Raw genomic sequence first — 21,915 nt, forward strand, 5'->3', positions numbered from 1 at the left:
CTCTGTCTCTAGGCCTCCATTTTGCTCATCTATAAAATGAGTGGGCTGTAAACTCGGCCTGCGGAGGTGTCTTAGGGAGCTCTGCCCCCGCTCCCTGACCCCCAGCACTAGCTGGAGTAACTGCTTCGGTTTGACATTCTGTCCTTCAGCTCAAGATTCCATGTAGAGGAGTTCTGCAGCTCAAAACAACCAACCAATATTGAAGAAGCTTCCTCAAAGTTCTGATGGCGCTATCATTCAGTATTTTATTCTTTCCCCTGTTTTTTGCCACTGATAATTGCTTAGCATCCAATGAAACGTTGGATTCACTTTTTCACCAAGAGTCAGCTTGCTGTTTACTTCTATTAGGGCTTTTTGTGCCATCCCCCGATACTGTTCTCCATATTTGTAGGGGCTTTCCCTAGGGAGGTCGATATGCGTATTCTAAGTCTGAAGCCAGTTGATATAAACATTCTCTTCTAGGTTCCCCTATTTGTCATAGAGAAATGGAACAAAGTAGGAGACACATCCTGGAACAACTTAATAGCTGTGTGACTTTGGACAGGTCTCTTATATTCTTCGAACCTCAGTTTTCCCGTTTGTAAACTTGATCTAATGGTAGTATCCATCGCATGGAGTTTTTGTGAGGATTAAATCAGATAACTCATTTCATGGATTTAGCACAGAGTCTAGCTTCTGATAACCCCCTCAGTAATTGTGGGCTGTTTTATTGTTAGCTAATAGGAACCACTCCCACATCCCTTCTTCCTAATTCTGACGCCATTGGCGCAGGAGTCTGTGCTCACGTTTCTTTGGCTGTTTCTGCCATTGTGTCTAAGTGGGAGTAAACAGCAGGGACCAATGGTCCTTAGGGGTAAGGGAGGCAGGAAAAGAGAAGGCTCTTGATAGCACTGAGCCCTGGACAGCTGCCCAGCTGGTTTGCTGCCGTGTGACATGACGAACCTTGGCTCTGACGACCCCAGGTGCCGCATTCTTACGTGTGGACTCTGCCTGCAGCATCGGTCCCCCTATGATGTTTCTCGTTTGCGCCATAAATCTCCCAATTGTACATAGAGGGAGGGTGAGTTTCTGATCAACTGTAGTCATCTCTGACTTTCTGGACCCTTGGGGATTCTTGCCATTGTTTAATAATAAACTACAGCTGCTCACTTGGGGCCACAGAGCAAGTCATGCCAAAGTTCATTGGTCTAAAAGCTTCTAGCACTTCCCCCTTATCTTCAACACTTTCTTGAAGAAATTAGGCAGACATACATTCTTAAACAGAGGATGAGGGAGAGAAACATTTGCCTCCAATGATCTCTGGTGTTTGTCACTTTCCTTTCCACCTTTTTGTTAAATACGAATCATTGGGATAACAACAGTCCATCCATGGTGAATGCGGACAATAGTAAATGACGCTTCACATTTGAACTTTAAAAACTCGTGGGTCATTTTGAACTTACTGATAATAGAGACTATTAGAACAATAAACCCACCGTCTAGCTTTCACAAATTTCTTCTTTATGCCACATGAGCTTCAGAGCTTCTTTCCTTCTTTCTCTTAACTTTTCAAAAAATAAGACATTACAGATACACTTAGGGTCTGCTGGTAGTTCTTCCCAATCTCATCCCCTTTTTCCTTCCCCCAAATTAATCCTTTTCTTGAATTCAGCAGTTTTGTGCTTTTATTACATATTCATGTACTCTTAATCATTGCAAAGAATTTATTGTGAAGATTTTTAAACTTAGACAAAATATCATTATGCAACTTGCTTTTTTTTCCCTCAAGATTATGATCTGAGATATATCTATGCATATAGATGCAGCTGTAGTTCTGATCTGATATTTTTTTCTCACAAGGACAGTGTGAGTTTTGCATCATAAAAACTGCTGGTGGTATGCTTGCCAGGTTGAAGAAGGAAAAAGTATGTGGGTGGAGGAAAAAAAGCACACTGGGAAACGTTTACTGTTTAGTTCTCTTCCTAAAGCTGGAGGCAGCAGTGGGTGGGTAGGAGCAAGGAGAGACTGAGAGAGGAGAAATGGGCGTGAATTCTCATTTCTGGCAAGTTTCTGTGAGTGATATATTTCCTGGATTAGAGACTTTAGACTTCAGAGTTCTGAGGTCAGGTTAATGTAATGGAAACAGCAAGGTCTGCACCCAATGATATGGATGGCTTCTGACTGTTGACGAAAATAATCCATAACCAATCTATAAATGGAAATTTAAGTGAGTTTATTCTGAGCTTAAATCTGAGGATTATAACCCAGGAGAGTCTTTCCACAAAGGAACAGAGCACTCCAAAGAAGTGGGGGTATACAGGATGGTTATATACCCTCAAAGAGTATGTTTCACATATGATTGAAATGTCCCTTTTACAATAGTCACAAGGCTGCTCTGTCGGCACAGCAATTGATGGAAACGGCAGATAGGTCTGCTGTCTCAGTGAACGCTGCGGGGTGGCAGGTGTGTTGCCTCGGGCTGGGCGGTCACAGATGAGCACTGCAATCGGTTCCCAGCCTAAAGAAAGATGCTTAATCTTTAAGGAGATGCCAACGTTGGGAGGGAGAGAGAAGTTGCGCCTTTATCTCAAGGGCCTTTGCTCTTGCCGTAGAGAATCTCTAAAGCAGATATACAATGCATGCTCAATGGCCTCGGTCAGGCCCTTTTGGAAAGACAAGGTCAGGCCGAATTAGGTTTACACCAAATGGCTTCCTCATATACTCTAATATATCCTATTACTTGCCATTTTTACTTGTCATTTCCCCCTTTTGATCTCTAATCTTTCGATAGAAAGCATTGATGATCAAAATATTGTCCCTCGGCGCCAGGGTGGTTGCTGCCTGCCCTGGGTCCATCATGACCCCTCGGTGCTAGGCTTTTATTTCATTCATTTGTCTAGTCGTCCACGTTGGGGGAAATAGTGGACAAGCATAGCATTATATATATATTAACAGAGGAAGCGTTTCATATGTCATGTAATTCCCAATTAATTTTAGAGTGTTGCACAAACATTGTATATGTGCTTTTCTATGACAGTTTACATTTACCTTGTATATGATTATAGAACAAGTACAGTAACAATAATAACTCAGCATTTTAAAAGGATTGGTCTGAAATGAATTCTTAGTCATAGTCCCTATCAGAAAAAGAAATTTGTCCAGGGTTATAAGACAGATCAACCATCTCAAGCTGTCGAGCAATCATTACTTTAGTGTGTATGCCACTCTTACAACACTGAGTAAAGAAAACAACAATTAATTTGAATATTATGACTAGTAAAAGAATTCCAAGAAGTAGTAGAAATATGAATTCCAATCCGGATCGGAAAAGGGAACTGATACCGGAAGGGAGCTAGCCAAACAATTCAAGACTGGGTGTCGGATTGCACAAGGCATCCACTTGCTCCTTCATGAGTTTCAGCAGAGATGACACATTGGAAGATTCATCACATGTAAAAGCACAGCATCCAGTCTGAATGCTTGTATATGTACCACCTTGGGATGCAGTAAGAACATCTAAAGCCATTCTGTTTTGAAAGACAGCCCTTCTCATTAAAGACATTTCAGTATTTAATAAGGCTGTTCCTGCTTGACTATCATTAAGGGCTTCTTGAGTCAATTTAGTCAGAGCTTTCATATGTAATAATGACGTCTTTTAGCCCCAAAGAAGAAGCAAATATAGCTGAAAATATAGCCATACCAGTGGAACACTGAACAAGCCCATCCGGCCTTAAAGAGAGGGAGATTGGCAACAGGTTTTAACTCAGCCTGACTCCTTCCCTGCTTTTAAAGGAAACTCAGGGTGCAATGTTTTAGCCATCCAGGCAGTAGGCAAGGCCAAAGATTTGTTCCACGTAACCATTGAGTTCCATTAGGAGTCACTCGATAAATGCCTGGCCTTCAAGACCAGTCTGTTCCAAATTAATCCCTTTGATTAAGTATAATAATATTCCAAACAAATTATAAAATAGGTATACAGTTTAAGCATAACAAAGGTTTAAATGAGATATAAGGTTGGGAATACAGACCTGGTCCGGAGTCTTGGGACAGCTGTCTACAACAGATGCCGTCTTCTTCTCCTCCTGGTATGGTCCTTTTCAACAGGGCTGCAAACAGTTTTATTTGATGTCTCTTTCAATAAATAAATTCTTCAGGTTACAGTCCAAGATCCTTAATTTCTGGGAATTCTCTGTGAAAGAATCAGCTACCAATCTTTCATTTCTTTTAAGTGCCTTGATGAGACCTTGACAATAATGTAAAATGTCTCCTTTAAGTAAAGTTGGTTCATACATTCCTTCGTTTAATTTCATAGGCCGTCCGGTTATTATCTCGAAAGGAGACAGTCGATGTTTACCAAAGGGTGTAGATCTAAGATTGAGGAGCGCTAGTGGAAGAGCCTTCGGCCATAAGAGATGAAATGCTTCTGAAAGTTTTGCCAATTGAGTTTTGATTGTGTCATTAGTTCGTTCCACCAATCCCGAGGACTGGGGATGGTAAGCACAATGGAAATGTTGCATTATTGGCCAAATATTACAAATAGATTTAATTATTTGTCCCGTGAAATGAGTTCCCCGGTTTCTATGTAACTCAGTAGGAATTCCCCAAACAGGAATTATTCTCTCTAATAGTAATTTACCTACTGTTAAAGCCATTGCTCTTCTGTAAGGAAAGGCTTCAATCCAATGTGAAAGCATGCAAATCATTACCAAGATGTATTTATATCCTTGAGATGGTGGCATTTGGACAAAGTCCAATTGCCATACCTCAAAGGGTCCCTTAGGAAGAGGAAAGTGGCCTTGTGACCCATGGAGTGGGTTTTTCCCCATAAAATCATCTTTTCAGGTGCCCAGTGGGTTAATTGGTGTATATGCTGGAGCAGTGGCAATTGTGCTCCAACAGGTACTATGGGTTTCTTATTGGGCCCGAACCACATCTGTGAGGGGGTGTCAAAAATTCCCCCTTTTGACTGCCATATCTATTTCTCTTGTTCCGTGGCAATTTCTTGAGCCTGTAGAAGGAAATCTTTTACTGGGTTAGCAGAGCTAATGGGAAGCAGCAGGCATTCTTGAGGCTGGACAGCGTATCCAGCTTGATAACCGTCCTTGTTTATCATTTAAGTAAGATCCATTTGTAAACCAAGTTAAACAATAGAATGCAGTTGTGGTCTTCTCTCCCTTGTGATGTTGGAAGCAAGGTAACAAGGTTAATGGTTGGAGCAAATTATAAACTAGTTCCTGTGTCCAGGGGGCAGGCAGTCAAGAAGACTTTTAGATGTCAGAGTCAAAGCATCTTTTTGCAGCTTGAAATGTCTCTGATGATGTCATCGGGCATTCAGGTATCTTTTTGAGTGGCTTACAGCTTACACAGCCACAGACAGGAATCTCTCTTAAGTTTCTATCAAGTCGTTCAGCTTCAGTTTGCAGGGTTTCAGGAAAAAGAGCATATTCAATTCTCAATGATTCCAAATGAAAATGAGGTAAAAATTGAAAACATTAGTTTGGAGGTTTGTAACCAGATATTTCAGTAGAAGAATTCAGGATTCAGTCCAGTTCACAGGTGGAAAAAGCCTCAAAGACAATTAACAGAACTAGGATCTAATATCCACAAATGCATATTATAGTTTTTCACTGAAACATAATTCTTCTCTCTAAAATCACCCTCATTTTTACCAAAGATAGTCAAATTAAGACTAATTGGTTTGCAAAATAAGTTTGGTTTCAAGAAACTTGGCCCAATTATTTACATAAGAGCAGCAAGAATAGCAGTTGATCATGTAGGCTCTTAAATCTGCTTTGCTGGAATTCTTTTATGGGAATCTCAGATTGAACTTTAAAGACCTCTCGAGGCCAGGAAAACCAAGCCAAGAACTTGCCGTCAGATTCTGCCTGCAGTACCTACAGATTTGGGTGGATTCCTCTCTTCTCGATGTCCCCCCAAAATATTCTGAGGTTCCTTGCACCTGCCAGATAAGCAAGCTTCCTTACTTACCAGGCAAGATTGCTGGAATCTCTCTCTGTAAAGCAGGGTATCAGGCCCATATTTCCAAGTGTCTTTATTTCCAGAAAGTCAACCTTATTCCTTAAAGGCAGTATTGTCATATCTGAGTCTGTATGTTTCTCTCAAATATGACATTCCAGTCAAAGTTTTGGTAAGATAACAGATGTGTCCTGTTATAAGGAGAACAGATTCTTGTTGAACTTATGCAAATAACTATATTGCCACGAAATAACCATACTCATTCACAAAGAGTTTCCAAATTCTGGAGGGATCAGGTAGGGAGAAAAAGATAAATGTTTCAGTTCTGCTCATAAAGTTATAATTTCACTAAATTGCTATCAGGCATAGTTAGCAGAAGAGAAAAGAGAAAAAGATTTCCTTAAATCTGAGAAAACAACACATCAAAAACAAAATGTCAAACAAAAGTCATAAAAAAATTATAATCATCCTCAGTTCATTCAGTCCTGTATGATCTGTTCTTGATCTTAATCTTCTGTTAGCAGTTTTATGAGGTCATCAGTTTTTCTATTAGATTTCTGTAATTTCTTACCCAGTTCAGTTCTATGATCTGAAAGTTTGCCAGAAAACTGTAATCCAGAGTGTGTCATAGTCTTTTCCATGAATTCCTCCTAAGATGAGACATATTTGCAAAAGCAAAAAGCATCAGAGTAAAACAACTAACTGTAAACAACAAAAGACTTAAAAATGACAATTGACAGAGAAACTTGATTATTTCTGTGATATATAACACCTTAAACTAATAATTAGAATTATGGCTGATAGCCAGGACAGATCAGAATTTTAGGAATGTTATATAATTTTCAAAACACTTATATCAATAACATTTACCACATAATACCAACTAAGAAAGATTATCATCACTTATCAGACAATGCTTCCAGTATAATTTAACAGACCAAATAAGCCTAATTAGTTTAGAATCTTCCACCTTATAGGAAGAGAGAGCAAATTTCTCTGTGAAGTCCCAGGGGCCCTCTCAAAATCCTCAGAGAAAGCCTCCTCCTTCATCCAGGTCAAAGGAAAACCTTTATTTAGGACTTGAATTTTTTTTGAGAGAGAGAAGCTTGTCAAAAATATCAAAAGATTTTTAAAACACTTATTTAAACAACACTCACTGTGAAACAATGCTTAGGTATCAACAACAAAAAAACCTTAATAGAGAGACCTCTGTCTTTTTGCACCTAGGAAACACAAACACAGATACAACAAAACATAGATCTTTTGTAAACTTACTCAGAAGGAAAAAATCTTTTATAATCTCTTTACCAAGAGCAGACTAAGCGTTTAAGAAAATTATCCTTTTAAGAGAGAAAGCCAAATTCTAGTTTTTGTACCAGTTTACTTTTTCATATTAAAACCCACTTACTTAATTAGATTCATTTCAATCTTAGCCAACTTCACCAGGCATAAAACTCTTTTCAGAATTTCTTTCACAAACCTTCTATAACTTCTTTTGCATTCAGAATTTGTCCCATGCTTGCTTTCTTCCTTCTAGTACATCAGGACAAATTTATCTTTCTTAACCGAACAAACAAAAATACTTCCATTCTTTATACCTTCTTTACTGAAAACATACATTTTAACTTTCCTTGAATGCAGAGCTGTTTTTTTTTATTAATTTCCAATAGCTTTAATTATATATGTTAATTAGAACTTTTAACCATTAACAGACAAAAGGTTAGCAATTATGAATTGTCTTTTATATCAGCATTCTAAACACTTCATAATTTCTAGGAACACGTCACTTTACAGTAAAAGACCCAAAGACTTTTAGCATCTCTGCAATAAAAAGCCAAAAGTAGATAAACTTAGATGTTTAGCAATGTTTGTGTTCTATCCAATGCCAAAATGACCCAGATACTCAGATTTTTATCACTTAACTTAGCAGAACTCAAGATTGTTACCAAAAAGAATTTGGAAGCTGTTTTTTCCTCCCCCTCCCCCCCCCTTTTTTTTTTCTTCAGTCTTAGGAATTAGTAATGGGCTAGGAAGTAGTTTCTGGAGAGGGGCGATGATAATCCCTTTCGAGATAAAGGAACTGGGTGGAATCTGAACTGCCTCTAGAGCAGTATTTCCAGTCTTGCAAGGATTTTCTAAGGACAGTTGCTCTTGATTTCCCGGAAACTGGATTGTAACTTGAATGACATTCTAGGTTGATCTACCTGTCCAATTGCATCATAAAGGCACAGAGAAACCCCTCAAGTTTTCTCCCAGCTGGAGTTTCTGGGGCATAACCTATGCAATTGAAAGTTTTTCTAATTAGTTAGAATGCACCCGAGTGGTGAGTCTCTGGGGATGCTTACAGCACTCCCCATGGCAGTAAAGCCAGTGTCCGACTGATGGTGGACTGGAGAAGGGTGCAGAGCCTACAAAGGCCTGGAACTGGCTGGAGGCCGGGGCTCCCAGTACCAGGGTTGAGAGTTAAGTCCCTGGCAAAAGGTTCTCAAGTTTTCGATTTTACAGAAGGTCCAGGTTCTGGTCAGGTCCAGCCTGAACTTAACCTCAACTTGGCGACAACAGAAGAGATGATGAGCAAAACAGACAAAGAAAGGAAAAGAAGAGATCGAACCTTGCCCTCATGGCCTCTTCCAGAGGGTTATCAAGATAAGAGTCACACAACAGTTCCTGCGCTGGGCACACAATCCCAGCAGGACAGTTCACAGAATAAATCACAGGTCTCCTACCCTCATGACTGACTCAGTAGGTGACTAAAACTCTCAATGAGTCAACTGTCAAGAGAGGGCACCCCACTTAGGGTTGCTGGGGTGATCAGGCCTGGAAACTCAAAGTTGGGGCTCCCAGGGGTGGAGCCTTTGACTCTTTAAAGATTTCTTTGTTTCCCGGTTGCAAAGCTCAAAAGGAGATGAAAATGGCCCTTGTAACTCTAAGAGAGATGAAAGAAAAGGAGCCATTACCTTGAAAATTGCCCCACTGGGGTTCCTGTAGTAAGGGATGATGATTTCAGTGCAGATGGGGTCTGGTTATTGTGTGGTCCTATAACTTTAGATACGAATCTGGTCATATAGATCGGTATGTGGGTGAGGATGCCCTGGACTTCTCTCCCTGGGGCAGCCCTAATTCAGACCATAAACTTTAAAGACATTTGGGTTAGTTCTATTCAGAAAAACTTTTTGTAAGTGCTTACTTTAAGTCAATGGAATAGAGCTCTTTAGAAATTGTACCATCCGGAGGTAAAATATAAAAACTTTTGTGACATGTATAGACACACAGACAGACAGAGCAAAGATTTTCCTTATATTAGTTAGGTGTTCTCATAGCGGACCGCGGTGGAAAAACTTGTTTTCCGAGTTTTTTTCCTCTTTCTCTCATTTGGCCTTAGCAATCTGGCTTGGGATCCCCCTTTGTTAAGCAATTGCAATCACGTCATAAAGCCAACCGGAGTCTGGAGGAAAGGCTGCCCATTCGGGAACTGATTTGGGCTGTTTTAGAAGCTCGATTTCCTGCTTCTCTTTTAATTTTGTTTTGTTATAAAGTCCAAACAACTTCTGAGGACAGTGTAGTGGGTCAGAAGTGTGCTGCTTGTGAGTGTTACTCCCTATAAAAGGTCATAAACACTCTCTTACGTGCCTCGGTTTCTCCTCCGGCAGTCTAAAACCACCGTGGGACTCAGAGCTCGGGGTGACCAGCCCTTATGTGCGTGTCCCCGGACGAGCCTGTAATTAATTACCGTGAGTGAGAGTGGAGTTCCCTATGGGACCGCTGCACGTCGTGAGGATTGATCCTCTGACACTCCTGCTGAGGTCCTTAGTCACCTAAGGATGCCTTTTGGTAAAGGCCGGGAGGAGCAAATGTCCGTTTTCTTCGGAGCTGAACACGTTTAGTCTCTCATTTCTCTATCAAGCAGTTTGTTCAGACTTTGTAAACACAGTTCTTTCCAATTTAAAGCCAAGTTAAAAACGTCAGCCTTCTCCATTCACTCCCAAGTTCCTCTAGGCTCCTCTGGCCTAGCAAATTCCTCCTAGGTTCCTCTTACCTAGAGTATGTACCGGTACCCCTTAAAAACCTCTAGTCTTAAGACCTTACCCAGCTCATATAAACTCTTGGACCATCAACTTAAAATAAGGAGGTCCGGGTTTCAGAAGAACTCACCAGGGTCACCTGAAGAATGCAGTAATCCGGGGGGCTCAATGGGCCCTTATTGGTACCAAATGCCAGCTCAGTGTAGATTCCAGGTGGCCTCCGGTGGGTTTCTCCGAAATCCTGCCACGACTACGCCAAGAACTGTTGACGAAAATAATCCATAACCAATCTATAAATGAAAATTTGGGTGAGTTTATTCTGAGCTTAAATCTGAGGATTATAACCCAGGAGAGACTTTCCACAAAGGAACAGAGCACTCCAAAGAAGTGGGGGTATACAGGATGGTTATATACCCTCAAAGAGGGTGTTTCACATATGATTGAAATGTCCCTCCCACAATAGTCACGAGGCTGCTCTGTCAGCACAGCGATTGATGGAAACGGCAGATAGGTCTGCTGTCTCAGTGAACGCTGCGGGGTGTCAGGTGTGTTGCCTCGGGCCGGGCGGTCACAGATGAGCACTGCAATCGGTTCCCAGCCTAAAGAAAGATGCTTAATCCTTAAGGAGATGCCAACGTTGGGAGGGGGAGAGAAGTTGCACCTTTATCTCAAGGGCCTTTGCTCTTGCCGTAGGGGATCTCTAAAGCAGATATACAATGCATGCTCAATGGCCTCGGTCAGGCCCTTTTGGAAAGACAAGGTCAGGCCGAATTAGGTTTACACCAAATGGCTTCCTCATATATTCCAATATATCCTATTACTTGCCATTTTTATTTGTCATGACTGTTGCTAACTTGCTGTGTGACCTTGGTGAAATCACTACTCCTCTCTGAGCCTCAGTTTTTTGATAGTATAATTAGAAGTGGAACTAACTGATCTCTTAAATCTCTTCTAACATTCATTTTCTACAATTATTGCCTCTTCCTCATTGTTATCCCTCATATTCAATATGTGGAGATTCCTTCTCTTTTCTTACTTTCAAATACAACATCATTCACTATATTCCCTCACTTCTCATCAACAAGATCACAGTCCACGTTCTCACATTCACATCCCTAGATTGCCAAAGAAGGTTTTCAGCTCGCCTCCCTGTCTGTCCTCCTTCCCTCTCCCTGTCCTTCCTGTGCCCCTTTCATTATGCCACTCCCATGCTCAAGAATGTTTCATGACTCCCTATTGCTTGCTGTATCCATTCTAAATTCCTCTGCTTGCCTCACAATGTTCTCTCTATCCTACCTCTACTTTATTAACTTTAGCCCCATGATCACCCACCTCTCTGGTACATACAGGCTGGCCTCTGCTGTCTCATGAGCATGCAAAGCTCTTTCCTCCTCCCCTGCTGATCTCTTTACTGGTAACCCTGCTTTCCCCTCACCCATAGAAATCTACTGAGAAAGCAAAAAGGAACCCGCAGGCTGGGGGATAATATTTGCAAACCACATATCTGATACTTGTATCCAGAATGTAAAAAAAAAAAACTCTCATAACTCAGTAATGAGAAGGTAAATAACCCAATTAAAATGGGACAAAACGTTTATACAGACACTTTCATTCAGAAAATTACATGGATGGCAAGTAAGTGCATGAAAAACAGGCTCAACATCATTAGTTATTAGGGAAATGCAAAGTGAAACAATGAGATAAAACTGTAAACCTATTAGAATGGCTAAAACTAAAAAACTGATACTGTCACGTGTTGGTGAGGATGTGGAGTGACTGCAACTCTCTTAGGCTGTTGATGGCAATGCAAAATGGCACAGCCACTTTGGAAAGTATTTGGCAGTTTGGCAGTTTTTAAACAAATCTCAATGCTATTTGAATTGAGTGTTAGCAACTTTTTCTGACCAATAATAATAATAATAAAAATGAAACTAGCTTTCACAAAAAGTAATTTATTGATTCATAAATGAAAAGTCTGGGAGCTGTTTGCTTAAGGTAGGGCTGGATCAAGATATTCAAATAATGTCATTAGGAAGTTAGCTTTCCTAAGCTCTCTTTGAACTGGGTTGGCCTCAACCTCAGGCAAGCTTTCTCCCTGTGGTGGGCCCCACAGCTCCAGACTGTCACATTCACAGCTCCAAGTGTAGTGGAAAGAAATCTTCTCTTCCCCTCAAAGTGCTCACGTGGGGCCTGGGACCAATTCTCATTGGCTTAACTTTGGTCACGTGGCCATGGCACAGTGTAAGCTGATTGGCTTATTTGAGTCATGTGCCCACCTTTGGAGCTACGGATGGAGTCAGTCCCATCTGAACCACATAGACTGGGTTCACATGGGTCACATGGCTAATGAAAAACCCAGGGGTTGAGTCCAGGACAGTCTGATTGTAGAGCCTTTGTTCCTAGCCACTTTTCTACCTGCCTCCAGTGTTAGAAAACAAATGCATGCCCCTTACAGAATATTTGGAAAGTAGAAAAAAGAATAGAAAACATGATTAAAAATGACTCAGCAATAACCACCATAGATCTTTTGGTTTATTTCCTTTCAGTCACTTAAAAAAATTGTATATTTTTCTGGAAGTATTTCATTCTGTACGATAGTTTTTTATTGCCTTGCATCATCTCTGGCTCTTTTTCAAGGCCCAGCTTGAGTCTTCAAATTCCTTTATGTTGAAATATAATTCCCTGTGTAAAAGTACTCCGTAACCTGCAAATCCCTGTGCAGCTCTCAGCTCTTCTTCCTGTGATAGAGCTCATTCTAATTTCCAGATTCCTTGCTGCTTCTCCAGGAGCTGCCCTCTGGCCCGTGGGTCCCAAGGCCTCTGGTGAAACAGCTCTTTCTATTCCAGTTTCTTTCTTTCTTTTTTCCCCCTGCTTTTTTCTCTCCAAATCCCTCCAGTTCATAGCTGTATATTTTAGTTGTGAGTCCTTCTAGTTGTGGCATATGGGACGCCGCCTCAACATGGCCTGATGAGTGATGCCATGTCTGCGTCCAGGATCCGAACCCTGGGCCGCCAAAGTGGAGTGCGCGAACTTAATCACTTGGCCACAGGGCCGGCCCCCTCTACTCCAGTTTTTCACACTCTGGAGGACATCAGAAATCCCCAAGGTGCTAATTAAAAAGGCACATCCCAGACTCTACCCCTAGATATTTTGAGGTAGAGTAGGTAGAGAAGGGCTCCAGGAATATTTTTAATTCATCTTTTATTAAAATTTGCCATTCATACAGAATTGTGTATGAAATTATATGTGTGCAGCTTGGCAAATGTTCACAAGGTGAGTATCTCCATCCACGCTGCTTCCTGTGGCTGTAATTCGTTTATTCTCATTACTGTGTTGTTTTAATTGTACACACTATCATTTATTTATCCATTCCAGTGTAGACGAATATTTGAGTTCTTGCCAGGTTTTGGCTGCTCTGAATATTTCAGTTGATGTGTTTTGGTGAACATGTGTGTGTATTCTTTTGGGTATATACCTAGGAGTAGAATTGCTGAATCTTAGTATGTGAATACATTCAGCTTGAACTAATACCGTCAAAGAGTTTTCCCAAGTGAAAATTTCCAAAATTTATCCTCACACTTGCAGTGGTGTGAATTCCAGTTGCTGTGTATCCTAACACACACTTGACTTTGTCCGTCTTTTCATTTTAGCCAGTCCGTCGAATGGTGTTCTGGTGTGGTTTTAATTCTCATTTCCCTGATGAGCTTGAGGAAATTTTCACAAATTTATTTGGCCATTTGGATTTTACCTTTGGTGAAATGCCTATTTAAGCCGTTTGCTCATTTTTCTAGCAGGTTGACTACCTATTTCTTACAGATTTTTAGTGTTCTTTATATATTCTGGATTCAAGCTCTCTGATGAATATACATATTGTCTATAATTTTTTATACTCTGTCACATACCTTTCTTAATTGTATCTTTGATTAACAGAAGTCCCTAATTTTAATGTATTCCGATTTATCCATTTTCTGTGTGCCTGTGGGTAATGCATTCTCCATCCTGTTAAGGAAGTCACTGGCTACTCCAAGTCATGCCCATATTCTTCTATATTTTTCTACAAATATTTTTGTACAGGTATCTTTTAAAAAACAAGAACCTAAGTAATTCTGATGCAGACTGTCCACAAATCACTTTCTGTGAAACTCTGATTTTCTGCTCTACATAGCACACATCCTTTAAGAGCTGTGTGCCTTGCCCTCTCCCCAAGCCAGGGTCACCATCTTGGACTTCCTTCTTCAAGGTTGGCTCACCTCATGGGCTCTCATCACCCTTAAGCCATTGTCTCTTCTCATGCGGTCTTACAAAGCAAAGGGACACACACCCAAAGTTTGCCAGGGTCGGGTGTGAGTGACCTGACACTGTGGGGACCCTGGCAGCCAGCGAACCAACGCCCTGCAAAGGGGCAGCAACCACTCAGCCCCAGCTGACTATTGCCACATGAGAACAAGGGCCTCAGGCTACAGATCTTCCAGTTTTCAAAGCAAAGCCAAGCATTTGGGTTATGTAAAATATCCTGATTTCTAAATGATGTCAAGCAATTCAAACTTTAAAAATTCACTGTGTGGGCAAAAAAAAAAAAAAAAAAAAGAAAGGAGAAAAAAAGATGTTTGTGGGTTTGCTATGGCCTGAAAGGCCTCTTGGTCTATGTCTCCAGACTTTGTCCTAGAGTAGGGAAGCAGGCTGCTACTCCAAGTGTGAGCCTGAGACCAGCAGAAGCATCACCTGGGAGCGTATTAGAAATGCAGAACCTCAGGGGCTGGCCCCGTGGCCGAGTGGTTAAGTTTGCGCACTCCGCTGCAGGGCGGCCAAGTGTTTCGTTGGTTTGAATCCTGGGCGTGGACATGGCACTGCTCATCAAACCACACTGAGGCAGCGTCCCACATGCCACAACTAGAAGGACCCACAACAAAGAATATACAACTATGTACCAGGGGGCTTTGGGGAGAAAAAGGAAAAAAAATAAAACAAAATAAAATCTTTCCCCGGGTGACTCATACACATATTAACATTTGAGAAGCACCAATCCAGATGTGTGGTTCTCAAAACTAGCTCAAATTAGAATCACTTGGGGAACTTAAAAAAAATACCTATGGCTGGGGTGCACCACCAGCCACACAAATCAGCACTGCTGGAGATGAGGTCTAGCCACTGGCATTTTTACAAAGCATGCTGGGTGATTCAAATAGGCAGCCAGGGTTGAGAAGCACTGACTTAGATCAATCCCTCCTTTATGAGTGGGAAAAGTGAAATCTCAAAGAACGGACAGATGAAATGTCTTGCCCAAGGCCACTCAACAAACGTAAGGGAGAGTCTGACTTATGCTCAATTTCCCATCTCATGATTCCCAAGCCAGTGCCTTTTGGCTACAGTTACTTTATGTTCCTGGAGGCAGAACTACAAAATGATCTTGCCCAATGATAGCTCATTCCCTCCAGCTTTCCAGCTAAGCTGTTTAGCTTTCAGCACTGACCCCTGACAAGATTTACTGGATGAAGAGCTGTGAGCTGATGGGCCCCTTTTCTGCCTATTCAAGCCCAAATCCATTTCATTCTCTCTGTACATCGCCCAAAAAAGTGCTAAATGCTCCTGCTGTGAAGCACTGGAAGCTCTTCCCCTTGGGTCTCAAAATCTGCCTGCACAGGCACAGAGGGAGGCTCCTGGGAGCAACAGGGGGATTTGAGTTCAGCACTAATCAGCAGCGACTGGACGGAGGGTCATTGCTCTGTGCCTTATCACCCTCAGGCTGCACCAACAGAAGCACAGGTCCAGAAGGCAACCCTGGTAGGCCTGGTTGACTTTGGCTCATCACCATTTTACAATTGAAGAAACCGGGAGGATTAAATGGGTGACTCACAAATAGTAGTTGAGCCCTGATTCCTAACCCTTGTTTCCGGGACCAAGTAATGCTTATAATATTCTGACGCCATGGTATAGTCCTTCAGCAGTTTCATGCAAAAGAACAGAGTAACTAAAAGTAATGTGTTCAGGAGTTGAGTTCTCTTGGTATATTTTGGGGATATCATGAAGGAGGCCCACACTCTACAGCAATACTTGTGAAATTCCCTCCTATTTTTTTTATATCTTCTGCTTCATGCTTTATAGCTACCTTCTCTTATGTTTTCAACTCTCTGCTGTCAAAATAGCCTTCTCCCTAACCCCAGCCTGTGCCATCATCTTCTTTCTTTTCCTTTTCACTCCAATTCTACAGCTGCAGAGACAGAAACATTTTGGAGAGCTGGGGAGGAGAAAAGTTCCATATAGGACTCTATTTAGTGGCACACAGAATGACAGTCTGGGGACAATCATACATGTCAGGGCCATGACAACCAAGCCCCTGTCAGCTCCCTAATGACGCCACTCTCCCTTGCTCTGCTCCAGCACTTCCATTATCCACCCATTGATCTTATAGTCGGAGCTATAATGACCTGGCAGGCTCAACACATACCGAGCACCTTCAGTGTCCTAGGCCGTGGGACTCAGTCTGACCTGTGGGTGGGAATCTGTTTTTTTTTAATAAAACGGGGAAACTCAGGCTACTGTGGGATTGAGATAGCACGCATGGCAGTTCTTTGGTAAGAGTTGAGTACTGAATAATTATAACGTAATGATGATAGTTAGAATTCCTGCCTGCCACCAGCCCTGGAGAAAAATTGTCACTTGACAAAAACTTGAAGTCCTTGCTTGTAACTTGTTTGCCCTCTTACAAAGGGTCTTTCACTTGATCTCTTCCAGGTAAAGAAACTCCTCCGAAGGATCCAACCTCATTGACTGAGTTTATATCCTCATCTGAAGACAAGGAAAAATGTTTCCTGCTACAGAACATGACTCCAGGTATCCAGACCCCCAAGACAAACCCTATTTAAAAAAATATACTTTTCACGTACAATATTGCAGTAACCTCCTCATCTCCCCCATCTGCGGGCTGTCTCCTCCTTTTCCTTCTTGGCACCACCACCAAATGCATCTTTGTAGGTATGACCTTGACTATGACACTCACTTGCTCACAAATCTTGTGATGCTCTCCATTGCCTATAAGATTAAGTTAAACCTTCTCAGGCTCACATTCAAAGCTTTTCACAAGCTGGCACATAGTAGGAGCTTTGTACATATTTGCTGTATCAAAGAAAGTATATCATTGATTAGATTTTAAGATGCTGGAAGGCAAGGTTTTTTTTGAATAATTATATTCTACGTAGTACCTAACAGAATTATTTGTACACAGTTGGCGCTCAGAAAATATTTGGTAAATAAACACACGAATAGTTGAATAAATATGTAGAAGTCATGTCTGTGTTCTATATGGTACCTAACACAGTACCTTATACATAGTAGGTTCTCAATAAGTATTTGTTAAATAAATGAATAAGTGAACGAAGAGTTAAATATGTGGGGTGAGATTGGGCAGAAGGGCATCTGTATGAATCTTTCGGAAGAAGAAAAAGATTTTGAAATTAATGTGAAAAAAATCTTATTTTCAATACACATCTATCACAAGGTTCCCCTTAAGAGGTCTCAGTGCAGCTGGCAAAGACAGAGTTGTCATCAGAGAGAGCTACAGCCGGGCTGAACCTTGTACCAGAAACTCCAGGGTTAACCCTGTAGAAGATTCAGTGTCTGTTGTACACTAACAGAGACCATTTTTGAGGGCAAAGCGTGTGCCAAGCTCATGCTGAATGACCCCCGCATATTCTTCTCATCCTCATGTGCTCACCTCTAGCACGTAGCACAAAAGTCCCCATTCTGAAGGTGGCAGACAGAGGCTAAGAGAGGGAGGTGGCTTCCCCACTGCCACACAGTTAATACGTGATGAGAAAGGGACTCAATCCCTGGCCCTCGTTTGTAACTTTGATGTTCCATTGCCGTCCAAAAATATACATCTCTCTGGCATGCACAAGATAGATTTGTGGAAAAATTTACATTATGAATGTTTTAAAGAACATAAATCACAGAAATAGATGTTGCATAGATGTCATCCCAGATGCTTTCTTTTCCCAATTTCAAATTCTGTCAAACTTCTTGGTTGACAATGAGGGAAACCTTGTCCTTTGTTTCTCGCTTTTGTGTCAATCTGCTTATCTGTCTGTCAGCTTGGGCTCTCCCTGCACAAAGCTGACTCACCATCTGTCGTTTCACGGACACAGTGGAGTCAGCATTTGCCTTATCAACGCATGCAGGCCAATGAACAGAGGTACCTGCAGGTGAAACTTAACTGACTGAGGCTGAACTTGTTCATCTTTCAGCATCTTCAACCATGATGCTGCCTCCAGGAAGGTCACGGAGTGAGAAGGGGAGACTCAGCTCCAGCTGCCAACCTCTCCTTTCTGTGGAAGAGTCACAGACGGAATCAATCAGATACATTATCATGCTTAAATGACCCGTTTTCAGAAGGAGTAAAAACCTGATAAAATGATAAAATACACTTCACACTAAAACTAGAGGGAACTTGAAGTTTATTCCCTGTCTGGTGCGGCTGGTGATGTGGAGGGCACTGTAGGATTCCACAGTGGGCCCAGAGGCCTGCTCTGACTATCAGCTCTTAATGGCTGAGATCTCAAAGGCAGCTTACTTACTTAAAGCCTGGTATTTTGAGGTACATGTCCAAGGATTCACGTGGGTGGCAAAGAGGACCACACGGAAGGGGCTGGCATTCATCAGGGGCTATTCCGAGAGAGATTCTAGAGGGGAGTTTGGATCAGGCTTTGGAAGGACAGGAGAGACAGGCTTGATGAAAAGGAATCACAGAATCAGTTCGAGTCAGTGTTCGTTACAGGCGCGACAAGATGAAGGCAGCCTGAGCAGTAATCGCTGGAGGACTGGGCTGAGGGTGGGGGGTTTTTGAGGGGCAACTGCTAATGCTTAATGTGTTTATTGAACAATTAGTATGCACCAGGCACTGAATCTGAGCTTTACATGCATAAGCTCATTTAGTAAGCCTCTTAAAACTCCTGTGGGATAGGTACTGTAAAAGCCATTTTGCTAATGAGAAAAGTCAAGTGTAGAGAGGTAATTAACCATTCAGGGTGGTGCAGTTAAGCAAGGGCACAGCCAAGTCTTGAGCCTGGGGCTGCGTGACTCCTCCTCCCCGGGTTTCACCTCCTCCTAGAGATCAGGGTGCAGCGAAGCTACAGTCATAGGGCTGGACCTGGACTGCTGAAGACGGAGGGCTTGGATGACATTAGAACACAGGCCAGGGAGAAATCGAGTGGAACAAACCTCCACCCGAAGTTCACACCAATGTCAGGTCAGTTGGGCATGTCTTATTGGAGCTGGTCTGCAGCCATAGCATTTTCAGGACTTTTAGGTTAAAGACAGGCCTTTTAAAGGTAGGAGTCCAGGGCTGCCTTGTGGACCCAGGTCAGCATGACAGGGGCCGTCTCTAACATGCTCAGGAATTTGCAAAGGCCCTGGCAAGTCAGGGATAGAAGAGAGACCTTGGTGATTATCCAGCCTGATGCCTTCTCGGTTCACTCTGTTTGATAATTATTAACGGGGTTGCTATTTATTGTCTAAGGAAGACACACGGCAAAGTGCAATTGTATGATGAGCCTCCTCAGGGTGGCCTTTCCCGACAGCACTCTCTGAAGGCACGCCCCACCCTCCAAGTGCTCCACCAACCTGCCTCTCTACTCTGTTACATTTTCTTTATGGCACTTTTCTCCATCTGGAATTACTGTGTTCATAGAACTGAGTACTTGTCAAGAGTACAAGCTCCATGAGAACACGGACCACGTCTGCTTTGTTTCCTGCTGTTTCTCAGCACCTAAAATATCTTCTGCTCACAGTATTGGTCGAATGAATATGTATTTTGAAGAAATTAAAGATGGACATTAACCAATTACCCTAACATTAATAAATGTATTATCATAAAGAAACAGGTTAGAGAAAATGTACTTGTGTCTGTATAATGCATAAAGTATGTAGTATCTATTAAATATAAATTCGACGTATAAATACTTTCCCATAAATATGTATAAATTAGTATTTGTTCTGAACTTTCACAATCATCCACAGGAGGAAATATGTGTCCTAGCTGGTTCTGTGTCAACACCATTACTTCTGTGCCAGGCAGCGCAGGGATAAAGCCTGTACAAAGCAGGAATAACCAATCCGAGCGCAGCAACTCCTGGGATTCCAGAACATTCCAGGCTTCAGCATGTTTTTTTTTTCAGGCGGTCGGGGGGAGAGTTAAAGGAAAGTTCTTCGAGAATCGTTAGGATCACCTGCAATCTCTAACTACTAAGGACACCAATTTAGGGTTTGGGTGTGGGAAACATTGGGGCTTATCTAATTCTTCCCTTTTATTTCATTTCTAGCCCGATCTTTCTCTGTTCTCTTTAAGACCTGACGCTCTCCTTCAGTGTGAAGAGCCGCTCCAAGAGGTGTGTGAACGGCCCCTTGCAGGAAGCAGCCAGGAGGCGCCTCTGGGCGCTGGAGAATGAGGACCAGGAGGTGCGTGCACTGTTTAAGGTGAGCTTGGGCGGAGCGGGGCAAACTGAGCCTGCCTTGTGTCCGTCCGCTCCAGGTTCCTCAGCACCTAGGACAGCGCCGAGAACAAAGTAGGCCCTCAAGAAACATACGACTGACTGATTGAAAGAAAATGTACACATTCTTTGCTCAAGAAGAATGGGCAGGAACTTAGAATGGGGCAACCCCTGGATTTGCAAAGTCAGAGAAGTCTTTGTTTCAAATCTGCCACTATTAGTTGTATGACCTTCCACGTTGCTTGACCTCTGTAGAATGGGAATCATTACAACATCCAAATCACTAAGTATACTTTCTTTTAAGGTGGCAAATTTGACTTTTATTGTGATAAAATATACATAACATAAAATTTTCAATTTTAACCATTTTTAAACATACAATTCAGTGACATTAAATGCATTCACATTGTTGTGTGACCATCACCACTATCCATTCCAGAATTTTTTCATCACCCCAAACTGAAACTCTGGACCCATGAAACAATAACTCTCTTCTATCCCCTTCCCTCAGCTGCTGGTAACCACTAAGTATCCTTCTTTTTAAGTACCAAAATTACCAATCAAAAGTTAATAACTGTGAATATTAGAATGACAGGAGGAAAAGACAATAAAGTAAATAAACCAGTTCCTCATCTTTCATAGTGAGTAGATAATATCTTCAATTGTTGAACCAAGGAAGAGTACGATCTAATTATTTACAGTTTAGGAGGTGCTACTAGGAGAACGAAGTCAGAAATGGTTAAAAGTTGTTGCAACTAGTGGTGGGGGAACGAGAATATTGCTTTACCTAAGAAACTAATATGTTCTGGTTATTTTTACAACCTCTGCATTAATTTGATAGAAATTAAAAAGAGGCATTTGCTCTATAAGTCTGTCTTGTAACAAAAAGGATAGCATCTGTTTTGTTGGGAGGCGTAAATGAGACGGTCTGTGTAGGGAGCTTGGCATTGTGTTTGGGTGGTGCTATGTACTCCAGACATAGTAGATGAAGAGTGTTTTTGTTTTTTAATCTCTGGAATTCAGGAACTTGGAGGCACTAGCTGCTAATTGGCACCATAGACTTTCTGTTAATTTGAGTCACTTTTGTCACGGGTAAGAGCTGGGTTTGGTTGAGCAAGCTGACCTGCTGGGCTGAGGCTTGTGGGCCAAAGCTGAGGCCTGGAGGCAGCTGGATCTGAGATCCAGTCAGGGAGCCACAGCACACTCACCTTATCCTGTCTGTGCCCTGGCCTCCATGACTATAAAACGGGGATAAGGCCATTTTCTATTAAATCGGAGATGCCATTTGATTATAAAATGCACCAACATTTTATGTACCTCTAAGAAAGAAAATAAATGATGCCAATCAAATATGTGCCATGCTTCCTTATCTTTTATTTCAGAAATGGTCAAATGTGGTAAAAGTGCATCGTAGAATGGATTAAGTACTGTAATTGTACTCTCTTTATAGGGTTACT

The 21,915-nt window shown here is 41.9% G+C and overlaps 1 protein-coding gene across 5 annotated transcripts in view; it reads left to right on the forward strand.

Moving 5' to 3' along the window:
• The window catches only part of SH3TC2 (SH3 domain and tetratricopeptide repeats 2), a 70,684-nt gene that overhangs the window by 1,942 nt on the left and 46,827 nt on the right, over positions 1 to 21,915 (forward strand). Inside the window, exons 1-3 of one of the 5 annotated variants that reach the window (XM_070517224.1) lie at positions 16,710 to 16,808; positions 18,218 to 19,218; positions 20,317 to 20,444. In XM_070517224.1, coding sequence (XP_070373325.1) covers positions 19,212 to 19,218; positions 20,317 to 20,444 — 135 coding nt within the window. In that variant the 5' untranslated portion in view covers positions 16,710 to 16,808; positions 18,218 to 19,211. Of the gene's footprint in view, positions 1 to 16,709; positions 16,809 to 18,217; positions 19,219 to 20,290; positions 20,445 to 21,915 lie in introns of those variants that run through there. The other 4 variants (XM_070517225.1, XM_014852586.3, XM_014852585.3 and 1 more) reach the window with 4 other exon arrangements.

This window comes from Equus asinus, chromosome 9, assembly GCF_041296235.1.
Source record: "Equus asinus isolate D_3611 breed Donkey chromosome 9, EquAss-T2T_v2, whole genome shotgun sequence".
Lineage (NCBI taxonomy): Eukaryota > Metazoa > Chordata > Mammalia > Perissodactyla > Equidae > Equus > Equus asinus.